This window comes from Oncorhynchus nerka, linkage group LG10, assembly GCF_034236695.1.
Source record: "Oncorhynchus nerka isolate Pitt River linkage group LG10, Oner_Uvic_2.0, whole genome shotgun sequence".
Classification (NCBI taxonomy): domain Eukaryota; kingdom Metazoa; phylum Chordata; class Actinopteri; order Salmoniformes; family Salmonidae; genus Oncorhynchus; species Oncorhynchus nerka.
Window position 1 is genome coordinate 21,969,723 of NC_088405.1, and position 14,296 is coordinate 21,984,018.

General features: G+C 44.0%; 1 protein-coding gene across 3 annotated transcripts in view; it reads left to right on the forward strand.

The window, feature by feature from the left end:
* Nucleotides 1-14,296, forward strand: part of LOC115135013 (spectrin beta chain, non-erythrocytic 1-like) — a 123,513-nt gene that overhangs the window by 81,057 nt on the left and 28,160 nt on the right. For all 3 annotated transcript variants that reach the window (XM_029669183.2, XM_029669182.2, XM_065023126.1), the window contains 11 exons: nt 504-621; nt 1,362-1,520; nt 2,964-3,266; nt 3,436-3,589; nt 4,287-5,157; nt 6,077-6,214; nt 6,324-7,080; nt 9,788-9,990; nt 10,154-10,244; nt 10,342-10,488; nt 13,949-14,212. In XM_029669183.2, coding sequence (XP_029525043.2) covers nt 504-621; nt 1,362-1,520; nt 2,964-3,266; nt 3,436-3,589; nt 4,287-5,157; nt 6,077-6,214; nt 6,324-7,080; nt 9,788-9,990; nt 10,154-10,244; nt 10,342-10,488; nt 13,949-14,212 — 3,205 coding nt within the window. The remainder of the gene's footprint in view (nt 1-503; nt 622-1,361; nt 1,521-2,963; nt 3,267-3,435; nt 3,590-4,286; nt 5,158-6,076; nt 6,215-6,323; nt 7,081-9,787; nt 9,991-10,153; nt 10,245-10,341; nt 10,489-13,948; nt 14,213-14,296) is intronic.

Here is a 14,296-nt window from a genome sequence, read left to right on the forward strand (position 1 = left end):
AACAAAGCTTTTTGCTCTTCCATTTAAGGTTAGAATTAAGCATTAGGGTTGACAGATAAGGTTAGTTTTAGGTTTATAATTTTACATTTTATAACTTTGTGGCTGTGCCAGCTAGTGACCACTGCAGAGCTGCCTCCGAAACAAGATTCATGATGAAATTCACTAACCTGCTCTTAGCCTTGGCATTCCTCAAAGCATTTTTCTGAATTCCAGTTTTTCATTCTGAGAGGTGGCTAAAAGCAAAGCTTGTTCAGACAGATGTTACAGCCTGTTGAAATTGACTTTGGCACCATTTCTACAGAGGCAACAATGTCACCCCTACTGCTGACAAAATATATATTCTTCTGTGGCCTACTAGCAGGAAAATAATGCTCATCTTTTTGTTGATAGCTAGAGTTGCATGGGTCAAAGCAAGCGCCACCAGCCATTAGAGTGGAATTGGGCTAATCTCCCCAGTCAGGTTTACACAACATTACAATTGTTATTCTCTTTGTTTCTGTCAGGTTCACAGAGAAGGGCAACCTGGAGGTTCTCCTCTTCACCATTCAAAGTAAGATGAGGGCCAACAATCAGAAGGTCTACATGCCACGGGACGGCAAACTCATCTCAGACATCAACAAGGTGAGACCTAGTGCTCCTTAAGCCTGTTCTTTATCTCAACAGCCTGGCTAAAACAAACACTCAGAAACCCTTGTGTCCTCAATTAGGTTAGAATTGATTACAGTGATTGACAGACAGTTTAAGGGCGGTGAGCTGATCGACAAGAGGGTTCAAGTAGATTTAATGGATAGACATGGTGGTTTCTGTGAGTTTAGTATAGTTGATGACAGGAAGATTTACTTTGCTTTTGGGGTATTGTACTGTTGCTAGGTGGGTTTAGTTTACATCACCATAGCTACCAAGGATAGTGGGAGTGAACTTTGGGAGAAGCGGGAATGGGGTGTTGGCGGGAACTGCAGCAACACTATTCCCTGGTGGCTAGGGTGCCGCGGGCGGTGTAGTAACCGATCAGGGGTGCCGGAGGGAGGCAGCCACTTGTCAAAATACCGCCCCATTTCCGCTTAATCTTGCCTAATGGGGGGGGGGGTACATACAGCCCTGAGTACATTTACATTTAAGTCATTTAGCAGACGCTCTTATCCAGAGCGACTTACAAATTGGTGCATTCACCTTATGACATCCAGTGGAACAGCCACTTTACAATAGTGCATCTAAATCTTTTAAGGGGGGGGGGGGGGGTGAGAAGGATTACTTTATCCTATCCTAGGTATTCCTTAGAGTACAGTAGATGTATTAGGTCCATAGAGTTCTGTACGGTGAACCTGTATGACTGTTACTTGAATGTGTGTCTCTCCTGTCAGGCCTGGGAGAGGCTGGAGAAGTCTGAGCATGAGAGGGAGCTGGCGCTGAGGACGGAGCTGATTCGTCAGGAGAAACTGGAGCAACTGGCCCGCCGCTTCGACCGCAAGGCCGCCATGAGAGAGACCTGGCTGAGTGAAAACCAACGCCTCGTCTCGCAGGTAACACACACTCATTGATACACACACACACACACACACACTGGTGGTACACACTAACAATGACACTACTCCTACTGTACATTATCTACCTGAACTGTTTTGGTTCATAGCAATCATCCGCTCTGGTCATGGACAATGAAGTCATTTTACTCCCCTGTCTCATGCTCATGATGTTCACCCATTTAATATCTCCCTGGTAGTTCTATACAGACCCATTTAATATCTCCCCCGGTACAGTAGTTCTCTTCAGACCCATTTAATATCTCCCTGGTAGTTCTATACAGACCCATTTAATATCTCCCCCGGTACAGTAGTTCTCTTCAGACCCATTTAATATCTCCCCGGTACAGTAGTTCTCTTCAGACCCATTTAATATCTCCCTGGTAGTTCTATACAGACCCATTTAATATCTCCCCGGTACAGTAGTTCTCTTCAGACCCATTTAATATCTCCCCGGTACAGTAGTTCTCTTCAGACCCATTTAATATCTCCCTGGTAGTTCTATACAGACCCATTTAATATCTCCCCGGTACAGTAGTTCTCTTCAGACCCATTTAATATCTCCCCGGTACAGTAGTTCTCTTCAGACCCATTTAATATCTCCCTGGTAGTTCTATACAGACCCATTTAATATCTCCCCCGGTACAGTAGTTCTCTTCAGACCCATTTAATATCTCCCCGGTACAGTAGTTCTCTTCAGACCCATTTAATATCTCCCTGGTAGTTCTATACAGACCCATTTAATATCTCCCCCGGTACAGTAGTTCTATACAGACCCATTTAATATCTCCCCGGTACAGTAGTTCTATACAGACCCATTTAATATCTCCCCCGGTACAGTAGTTCTATACAGACCCATTTAATATCTCCCCCGGTACAGTAGTTCTATACAGACCTATGTAATATCTCCCTGGTACAGTAGTTCTATACAGACCTATGTAATATCTCCCTGGTACAGTAGTTCTATACAGACCTATGTAATATCTCCTTGGTAGTTCTATACAAACCCATTTTAATATCTTCCTGGTACAGTAGTTATATACAGACCTATGTAATATCTCCCTGGTACAGTAGTTCTCTACAAACCCATTTTAATATCTCCCTGGTACAGTAGTTCTATACAGACCTATGTAATATCTCCCTGGTACAGTAGTTATATACAGACCTATGTAATATCTCCCTGGTAGTTCTCTACAAACCCATTTTAATATCTCCCTGGTACAGTAGTTCTATACAAACCTATGTAATATCTCCCTGGTACAGTAGTTCTATACAAACCCATTTTAATATCTTCCTGGTACAGTAGTTCTATACAAACCCATTTTAATATCTTCCTGGTACAGTAGTTCTCTCAAACCCATTTTAATATCTCCCTGGTAGTTCTAGATACAACCCCATAACTTGCCTCACTCCTTTCTTTCTCTTGCTCCCTCCCTCCGTTAGGACAACTTTGGCTTCGACCTGCAGGCGGTGGAGGCTGCCACCAAAAAGCACGAGGCCATTGAGACTGACATCGGCGCCTACGAGGAGCGTGTGCAGGCTGTGCTCTCTGTGGCCAAGGAGCTGGAGGCGGAGAACTACCACGACATCAAGCGCGTGACTGCGAGGAAGGACAATGTGCTGCGTCTGTGGGAGTACCTGCTGGAGCTGCTGAAGGCCCGGCGCATCCGGCTGGAGATGAACCTGGGCCTGCAGAGGGTCTTTCAAGAGATGCTCCACATCATGGACTGGATGGACGAGATGAAGGTGAGGAAGATGGTGGTGATGATTGGGGACAATGTGGTTGGATGGTGCGGTAAGAACAGTCACATTTTGTGATGTACGAGCAACTATCTTTGGCTTAGTTAAATTGCCCACTATTGACCCCAGTGACCTGTGATATTCCTGACCCTGTTGCTGTGCCCTGTATCTTCAGATGCTGCTGCTGTCCCAGGACTATGGGAAACACCTGCTGGGAGTGGAGGACCTGCTGCAGAAGCATGCTCTGGTGGAGGCTGATATCGCCATCCAAGCCAACCGCGTCAAAGCCGTCAACAACAACGCTCAGAAGTTCGCCATCGACGCAGAGGGTGAGTCACGTGCTGGGATTAGTCAGTTTTGTGTGGTAGGTGATTTATTTTTGCTCTCTCTGTGGGTGATATCTGTAGGCTGTATTTGGATGGAGCGTAAAATCAGGAGAGATTATAGATTAATTGTATCCTTAAGGGTATAGCTATACACTGAGTGTACAAAACATTATGAACTGCCATGACAGACTGACCAGGTGAATGTTATGATCCCTTATTGTTACTTGTTAAATCCACTTCAATCAGTGTAGATGAAGGTGAGGAGACGGGTGAAAGAAGGATCTTTAAGCCTTGAGACATGGAATGTGTTTCTGTGCCATTCAGAGGGTGAATGGGCAAGACAAAATATTTAAGGGTTTGATTTAAGTGCCTTTGAACAAGGTACGGTAGTAGGTGCCAGGCGCAACCGTTTGAGTGTGCCAAGAACCGCAACGCTTCTGGGTTTTCCACACTCAAGTTTCCTGTGTGTATCAAGAATGGTCCACCACCCAAAGGACATCCAGCCAACTTGACACAACTATGGGACGCATTGGAGTCAACATGGACTAGCATCCCTGTGGGAGGCTGTCTACACCTTGTAGAATCCAAGACCATGCTGCCAAAAATAAGTCCTTGTTCTTTGTCAGTTATATAAGCTTGTATTTTCAGTTTAAATGATAGAGGTGTTTTGAGTGTGACGTGTTCCTGTCCCCCCTTTTAGGCTACAAGCCCTGTGACCCCCAGGTGATCCGAGACCGCATGGCCCACATGGAGTTCTGCTACGCAGAGCTGAGCCAGCTGGCCGCCGATCGCTGCGCCCGCCTGGAGGAGTCCCGCCGCCTCTGGAAGTTCTTCTGGGAGATGGCCGAGGAGGAGGGCTGGATCCGGGAGAAGGAACAGATCCTGTCCTCGGAGGACTGTGGCAAGGACCTGACGGGGGCCGTGCGCCTGCTGAGCCAGCATCGCGCCTTCGAGGACGAGATGAGCGGTCGCGCTGGCCACTTGCAGCAGACCATCAAACAGGGAGAGGAGCTGGTGGCCGCCGACCACTTCGGAGCCGACAAGATCCGCAAACGCATCCAAGATATCCAGGCGCAGTGGGCGGCCCTGGAGGGGCTGTCTGCAGTCAGGAAGGCCCGGCTGGAGGAGGCCTGCAACCTGCACCAGTTCCAGGCTGACGCCGATGACATCGACGCCTGGATGCTGGATGTTCTCCGCATCGTGTCCAGTGTCGACGTGGGCCACGACGAGTTCTCCACCCAGGCCCTGGTCAAGAAGCACAAGGACGTGGCTGAGGAGATCACCAGCTACCGACCAGTCATCGACGCCCTGCACGAGCAGTCCAAAACCCTACCCAAGGAGCAAACTGGCTCAGAGGAGGTGCAGGGGCGCCTGGCAGGCATTGAAGAGCGCTACAAGGAGGTGGCTGAGCTGACCCGGCTGAGGAAACAGGCCCTGCAGGATGCCCTGGCCCTCTATAAGATGTTCAACGAGGCGGCCGCCTGTGAGGTGTGGATCGATGAGAAGGAGCAGTGGCTCAATAGTATGGAAATACCAGAGAAACTGGAAGATCTGGAAGTGGTTCAGCACAGGTAAAGACATCCAGCCTAACCATGCTTATCGAGTTCAGATGCATTATATCAGTTGATCAATTTGGAGATCTGTTGTCATTTCAAGACGACCCTTTCTCTTGAGGCAGACTTTAGACATAGAACTCCCACAGTGAAACCCCTGTGCCAAGAAAATTCAGAATACTTCCCATGTTTGCAATGTCTTTGTATATCTGTCAGAGCTAGAATTAAATGTATGTGCTCCCAGCGGTTTGGCTGGACATTGGAATGTAGCACATTGGAAGGTATGTGTGAAACAAATACTTTTTATGCCAGCTAGAGTGGGCCGCTAGTGCAAGGTGTGGAAACTAGAATCCTGTAATTCACTTCCCACTTAGCAACAGAGCCTACAATGTTTTAAAGCCAAATCATTCTAAAGTCTTCCCACACTGAGAAGAAACGGGCTGTGTCCTCAGTTAGCTTAGTGTTTTGGACAGTAGTTCAATGGCTTGTTTACTCCGTGTCTCTCTGGTCTGAAATGATGTCTCCCCCTCCACACTGTTTACTCACTGTCCACCGCATGGAACCATTCCCAGACTCCTGTTTCATTGGCTTTGCTTCTATATACTGACAGCTGGAACATGGCATTACAGTTTAGCTGGAAACAAAGCATGTTAACAGAATTAACATTAAAATCACATTGTTTCCATCTGCTTATGTACAGTACACTAATTTCTCCTCCTCCCCCTATTCTACACCCCTCTACCCCTTCTCCCTCTCTCCTCCTCACCCATTCTTTGTCCATCTCTCTACCTCTTCCCCCTTAATTCACTCTCTTTCCTCCAATCCTCCAACCCTCTTTCCTCCAACCCTCTTTCCTCCAACCCTCCAACCCTCTTTCCTCCAACTCCAACCCTCTTTCCTCCAACCCTCTCTTTCCTCCAACCCTCTTCCCCCGCAGGTTTGAGAGTTTGGAGCCAGAGATGAACAACCAAGCATCCCGCGTTGCCGTGGTGAACCAGATTGCTAGGCAACTCATCCACAACGGTCACCCGAGTGAGAAGGAGATCAAAGCCCAACAGGACAAACTCAACACCAGGTCGAGTAACATCCTACATCGATCTTAACACCAACTACATTTAACCTCTGTTAAAAACCTCTAGTGGAAATGTATTCTCCCCTGACTGTGTGTTTCTACATCACTCTAGATGGAGCCAGTTCCGTGACCTAGTTGACCTGAAGAAAGACTCCCTCAACTCAGCTCTGGGCGTGCAGAACTACCACCTGGAGTGCAATGAAACCAAGTCGTGGATCCGTGAGAAGACCAAGGTTATCGAGTCCACCCAGGAGCTGGGCAACGATCTTGCCGGGGTCATGGCCCTACAGCGCAAACTCACCGGCATGGAGCGTGACCTGGCTGCCATCGAGGATAAGCTGGGAGAACTGGGGAAGGAGGGGGAGTGCCTGGCGACTGAGCACCCTGACCAGGCCCAGGGCATCATGGGTCGTCTGGGGGAGATCACAGGGGTGTGGGATGAGATGAAGGGCACCTTGAAGAATCGCGAGGAATCTCTTGGCGAGGCCAGCAAGCTGCAGCAGTTCTTCCGGGAGCTGGATGACTTCCAATCATGGCTGTCCAAGACCCAGACGGCCATCGCCTCAGAGGACATGCCCAACACACTGACGGAGGCCGAGAAGCTTCTGGCGCAGCACGAGGGCATCAAGAACGAGATCCGCAACTACGAGGAGGACTACCAGAAGATGAGGGACATGGGTGAGATGGTGACCCAGGGCCAGACGGACGCCCAGTACATGTTCCTGAGGCAGAGGCTGCAGGCCCTCGACACGGGCTGGAACGAGCTGCACAAGATGTGGGAGAACCGTCAGAACCTACTGTCCCAGTCCCATGCCCACCAGCTGTTCCTCAGGGACACCAAGCAGGCTGAGGCCTTCCTCAACAACCAGGTAACATCACATTTCACACTTCTATAGGGCTGACACCATTTAGTCGACTGGTAGATTGTTTGGTTGATAGGCTGTTGCTTGACCGAGATTTCTTTAGTCGAGCAGTAGCAAACATTTTTTAAATAATTAATGGTGTACCAGACAATGGTCTGATTTGCACCTGTCTGAGTGGGCTAATCTATTGAGAGGCCGTGGGGATGGCACAGTCCATTCTAAGATATGCTACTGAAATTGTATATGGTTATATTATATAAGAACAATGGTGCAACACTAATAAAAAATAATCAAATTTTTATGCGCTTTCTCCCGCGTTGGATAGCAGTCGCTGTCCGCCGTTCTAAAACATCAGTGCGACGTTGAATTGGTGCCTTTTCCAAACTATATTGCTATTTGCATCATAGCAAAATTACCTGGTGTATTGGTGTTGAGAACAATGAGGCAGAAGTGGAGTTAGGAGATGAGAAAACAGCCCTTGCCTTAATTATCTAAGAAAAGTGAGGAGATAAAAATGTGCCTGGCTTTATAAATCATCCATATACTGTATATCTACAGAAATGAGACAGATCCTGCTTGTTACCAGTTTGAGTGTTTGTTTAATAAAGCCTCCTGCAACCACAACATGTCAGATATAAATTCGTCTGTTTTTAATCTTTGCTATGCTGTAATGAAGGCTTTGCACATTTTTTTTCTTCTTTAGAACAACCTCTCTGGTATCAGAAAAATAATATTTATAATAATAACCCTCTATCTCCTTCTTATTACTATTATTATGATCCTCATTATAATAAGTAATATCATCATTAGTAGGCTTAGCATAGCAGGCTTGTATAACCGCCATCGAGCTGTAGGCCTTAGAATGCGTCCTGTTTAGTCTTTATACCGTAACTTACCTAGGTCTATATTTCAATACTTATATAGGCTACTGTTTCAATCAAACGTTAATTCATGTCAGCACACAGCATACGATTTGAAATGTAATCAAGAATTTGTTTTAAAATAAAATGACAAAGCGACGCTTGAATAGTTAGCGCTAACAATTAATAAACCGTTCCATGTCGGCAATTGCAGTCAATGATGCGACTGTTTTTAGTCTTTGCTGTAATAAAGGCTTTCCCAAAAAGAAACTTTACAACAGACTCTGGCACGCTTATCATTTAGTGTTTACGTTGTTCCAAACAGTCCGAAAAATGATATTGCAATCTAACCGAACCTGTTTGACACACATAATATGGACGCAGTGCCTGCTCCTTACCTTATTTTTCTTGATCTCCAGTATTTTCCACAACTAGTCACACTGATTCCACACATCTAGCTTCCCCTTTACCTCCTGAGCAACCAACCATTCCTCCATTTCCAGTTTATTTGTCACGTCATCTGCATCCATTTTGCCGTCATGTGTTTGTAGTTTGTTATAACCAATGTATTTAATGTGATTATGATATGCTATAGGTCAGGCCCTATTGGTCACATGTGTTTGTAGTTTGTTATAACCAATGTATTTAATGTGATTATGATATGCTATAGGTCAGGCCCTATTGGTCACATGTGTTTGTAGTTTGTTATAACCAATGTATTTAATGTGATTATGATATGCTATAGGTCAGGCCCTATTGGTCACATGTGTTTGTAGTTTGTTATAACCAATGTATTTAATGTGATTATGATATGCTATAGGTCAGGCCCTATTGGTCACATGTGTTTGTAGTTTGTTATAACCAATGTATTTAATGTGATTATGATATGCTATAGGTCAGGCCCTATTGGTCACATGTGTTTGTAGTTTGTTATAACCAATGTATTTAATGTGATTATGATATGCTATAGGTCAGGCCCTATTGGTCACATGTGTTTGTAGTTTGTTATAACCAATGTATTTAATGTGATTATGATATGCTATAGGTCAGGCCCTATTGGTCACATGTGTTTGTAGTTTGTTATATCCAATGTATTTAATGTGATTATGATATGCTATAGGTCAGGCCCTATTGGTCACATGTGTTTGTAGTTTGTTATAACCAATGTATTTAATGTGATTATGATATGCTATAGGTCAGGCCCTATTGGTCACATGCGTGCATCACATAAAGAGAAGGGTTGAGGGAATAGGGAATGTTTTTCCCTAACAAATTACAGTAACAGAACTTTTCAATCAGACATGTCTGTAATTATGTTGCAGCTTCAGCAACACGGACAGCGCGATAAACACTATCGATGTTCTGTGGTGGTCGCTGCAGGAGGGAGGAAAGGGAGACAACCGGTGCTAGTTAGTCACTCGCTTTCAAAAAAATTACACAGCGCAGCAAGTCTGAGCCCGGCACAATCAAATCAATTGCAGTCAGACTCCCTGTAGTCATTCGTCTTAATGATTTCATCAAACGGTTTGTTTAAATCAGACAAGCTCAGTACATAGTTGATTTGATTAAACACATAGGACGTGTCTATATGGAAAAATACACGTTTTAACATTTCAACCAATCGATTGGTCGAAAGAACAGAAGACTCTCGGTCGATCAAGATTTTCTTTTGTCAGGGAAAGCACTACACTTCTGCCCATTTTTGTTTCAGACAAATGTCAGTGAGCAAAATAACCTGAACGTTTTGAATAAATGCGATGGCACAGTGTACAAAGCAAGCTCTCGGTACTGCAACTCCATTTCAAGGACTGCATCATACTGTTAATGTTCCCTGCCTCCCTCCTCTCTCTCAGGAGTATGTGCTGGCCCATACAGAGATGCCCAGGACTCTGGAGGGGGCGGAGGGAGCCATTAAGAAGCAGGAGGACTTCATGACCACCATGGACGCCAACGAGGAGAAGATCAAAGCCGTGGTGGACACCGGACGCAGGCTGGTCAGCGATGGAAATGTCAACGCTGACCGCATCCAGGAGAAAGTGGACTCTATCGATGAGAGGTATTGAATACTTTGTTAAAAGCTCTATACAATTTGATTTATTGTGTATGTGGAGAACTGAGTGGTAGCCATTACCTATAAAAAAAATTAAACAGCTGTTTCTGAACTCTTACCTCTCTCTGCTAAAGATATGTTTTAACGTGTGTGTGGTGTGTGTGTGAAGACATAAGAAGAACCGCATGATGGCCAGTGAGCTTCTCTGTAAGCTGAAGGATAACAGAGACCTGCAGAAGTTCCTCCAGGACTGCCAAGAGGTGAGCTGCCCCCTATCACACCCATATAACATACCCCTCACCTACTCTCTCTCTCTGGGTGTGTGTGTCTCACTAATTGGCTCTTTGGTGTGTGCAGCTCTCCCTGTGGATCAATGAGAAGATGCTCACAGCTCAGGACATGTCGTACGACGAAGCCAGAAACCTCCACAGCAAATGGCTCAAACACCAGGCGTTCATGGCCGAGCTGCAGTCCAACAAGGAGTGGCTGGACAAGATTGAGAAGGTCAGTGACCTAATGATGTAGATCTTCTCTTTAACAATTTTGTTGCACATGTCCCCTCCCTTGAGATTTGTGTTGTTTTCTGAGGGTGCGTGTCCCTAAAGCTCTCTTTCTCTGTGTGTGTGTGTGAAGTAGTTCTTTTTTTAGCTCATAACTTATTGTTGATGCTTATACTCCACACTTCCCTCCAGTCTGATAAGAACAGCTCTCTCCTTTGGATAATTTAGTCCTTAATGCAGAGCGATCAAGTCATGACAACCACGCGGGCTATTTAAGCAATAAGTCCCGAGGGGTGTGTGCTATATGGCCAATATACCATGGCTAAGGGCTGTTCTTGGATATTGTCCACAAACCCCCAAGGTGCTGTATTGCTATTATAAACTGGTTACAAATGTAATTAGAACAATACAAATACATTTTTTGTCATTCCCGTGGAATACGATCGCGTATACCACCGCTTTCAGCCAATCAACATTCAGGGCTCGAACCACCCAGTTTATAATAGTTTATTTTTATCGCTCTGGTACTATTTCACAACTCTTAGTACAAAACTCCAAACTGGTAATGTGGCCCGTCTTTCATTCAAAACCTGTCATTGTGCATTCATTTGGATTGTAAAACATCTCTCACCACACAACCATTGCTTAAAAATATATGTTTATTGTGAAATGTAATGAGAACATTGGTTTAATACCAAAACACAACACAATTATTTTCAATTTAATATTTTTTTACCAGTTAATCCAATAGCAAACAATGCAAGATACGTGTTTCAAATCACCCTTAGAAGTGCTCAAGGTAATATGCTACAGTACTGTAAATTACAGTAGATTAGTTTTCACATTAGGCAATACACTTACATTACCTAACAAAATGTACAGAAAATCTATTATTTCCATCTCTATCCAATGTCTAATCATTCATGAAAAAAATACACTTTATTTTTCAGATATAATTGCAATATAGGTTTACTGTCTAGTCTAATAAAATGACAAATTAAACCATGTTAAGTACGTATTCATTTGCATCAAGCCACAGTGAATGTCCTCATTGTTCATCATGCACCGCGGGACAACCTTTTGGCATGGCGAATCCAAGCTTGACATTGGTCTGCATTGATGTCGTCACATGCCTCATCCATGGCCAGAAGGAGGGTGGCTTATGGGGATGGCGTTCGTACACCTTCAAATCCTCAATAGGGTTGAGGAAAGGAGAGTATGGGGGCAGATATAGGGTCACGAATCAGGGATGGGCCCATACCATGACTGAACCACCTCTGCATGGTGAAACCTAACATTGTCCCATGCAATGATATAGGTGACCCCTTCACCTTAACAAGCCTGCTCAATTTCATTGAGAAACACAATGAGGTGTACAGTGCTGTAGGATCCAAGTAATGGCCTACATCCTACCACACCGTCTTCAGAGATGGCTGCGCACATGGAGATGTTTCCCCCACGTTGTCCTTGCACTTCGACGGCCCCCTATTGGCTTATGAGGTTCCGCCCACGATGCCAAGTTGAAGCCCGCTTCATCAACAAAGATATACTTGTGATGGTTCACAGCAACATAAAGCACCATCCTAAAAATATAATTTGGTTAGATATTTTTACATTATAGTTCCAAATGATATTGTGAAGTAGCATTTGCATCAAATAGTAACAGTAATACGATATATAGTGCTGTACCTGAACATACTCGGTCCGCAGTTTTCACGTGGTCGTTGTTTCTCTCAAGGCACCAGGTAAATGTGTTTCATAGATACCTGGTGCCTCTTCAAAAGGCGGGCAATTGTTTGTAGGCTGATTGATGCCACATTGGCAAAGAGGGGTCATCTTTCTCCTCAATGGCCTGCTTTATCATTTTTTTGTGATCCAATACGTAATATAGTACAATTATCATTAACTTGTAATCCAGAGAGGTTAGAAAAATTATCTTGATCCTCTGAGGCTGTGGAGGGATCCAAATTTTGGATTTAAAATAACTTGAATCCTCAGCGTACAATGACATCTTTGTTTTTAAGCTCTGTATTTCTAGCCCCTTGATATTATTGTTGGATTTGATTTTAATAACTAACATTTCGATGGCCATAATAAATAGATATGCGGATAGTGGACAACCTTGTTTTACTCCTCTTGACAGTTTAGTACTTTCTTAGAAGTAGCCATTTACTATTTTACACCTAGGGTTACTATACATAACTTTAACCCATTGTATTAGAGATTCTCCAAAATTGAAATATTCCAGGCAATTATATATAAATTCCAGTCTACTTTATCAAAAGCCTTTTCAAAGTCTGCTATGAATACCAGGCCTGGTTTCCCAGATTTTTCAGTGTTCTATTGTTTCCAGTACTTGTCTTATATTATCTCTAATGTATCGTCCATGTAGAAAACCTGTCTGATTATGATTGATAATATCCGACAATACCTTTTTAATTCTATGCATTTTGCTGGAACACTGAAGGGGGATGCCATTTTTTAATGTACTGTATCTTTACCACCTGGGTCCTGTTTCAGTAAAAGTAAAATCAGACCACCTTGTTCAGAATCTGATAATCTACCATTTTCACAGGAGTGGTTAAAACATGCCAATAACGGTCCTCTGAGTACCTCAAAGGTTTTGTGTTCCCCACCTCTCTGACGGGGCCCCTTGTCCACGAGCTCTTTGATTTCTTCTCCCTTGCTGTAAATCCTGCTCCATGTTGAAAGAAATTATCACATAGCCCCTTTTATATGGGCACCAATTGTGGTTACCACTATGTGAAATCAATTAGCAATGACGAGTAATCATTATGTATGTTTGTCATTTAGATTTTTATACTTTACAAGCAACAATTTATTTATGTAGTTCTCAATCTATATATAGTAGACAAACCAGTTTAAAATCTATAGGTTTACCAAACGGTTCAGTGATGAAACATTAAGCGTAGTTGGATTAAGTGATGGTCAGATGTGTATATAAACAAATGAGAGAATCCTATGAAAAGTATTGTGAGCATTGCATTGTTAAAGTCAATTACTTTATATGGAAGGTATTTCTAGATCAAACACTAATTAGGTTGGGTGAAAAAGTTAGTGTGATTTTGTATTTTTTTGTGCTGCACTTAGTCAATTGAAAATGTCCTTTTAGTTTTTGAAAAAACAACATTTTTGATGATCTGTTTTGAGTTTTGTACAAACTGACATTTCACCATGTGAAAATGCTATTTGCTTTCAGTGGAATTCATTTCAAAACAAGCTGTCAGCAGAACCAGTGCAGTAGCTCTGCAGACTAGAACTTGTAGTTTAAAAGTTCAGGATTGACGGCTTGTTGCCGAGAATGATAGTGAGCAGTGTCACATTGCTCAGGTCCGATTTGACTGAATCACCAATTTCCCATTGTCTTCCTTCCTGAAAGGCATTAGTGGAGCTCGATTTATCTCCATAATGTTCTAACGAGACTTTCTCCTACCCAATCCCAGGATGGAATGCAGCTGATAGCTGAGAAGCCGGAGACTGAGTCCATGGTGAAGGAAAAGCTGGCAGCGCTCCATAAGATGTGGGATGACCTGGAGTCCACCACCCAGACCAAGGCCAAGTGTCTGTTTGATGCAAACAAGGCCGAGCTGTTCACCCAGAGCTGTGCCGACCTAGACAAGTGGCTGGTAGGAGTGGATGGACAGATCCAATCAGACGACTACGGCAAAGATCTGACCAGTGTCAACATCCTGCTCAAGAAACAACAGGTACTGACTACTGGATTTTGAGTTGTTGTATGTCTCCCTCAGTTATGTGACCATGCTACTAATTTTCCTTTGACACATGCATGG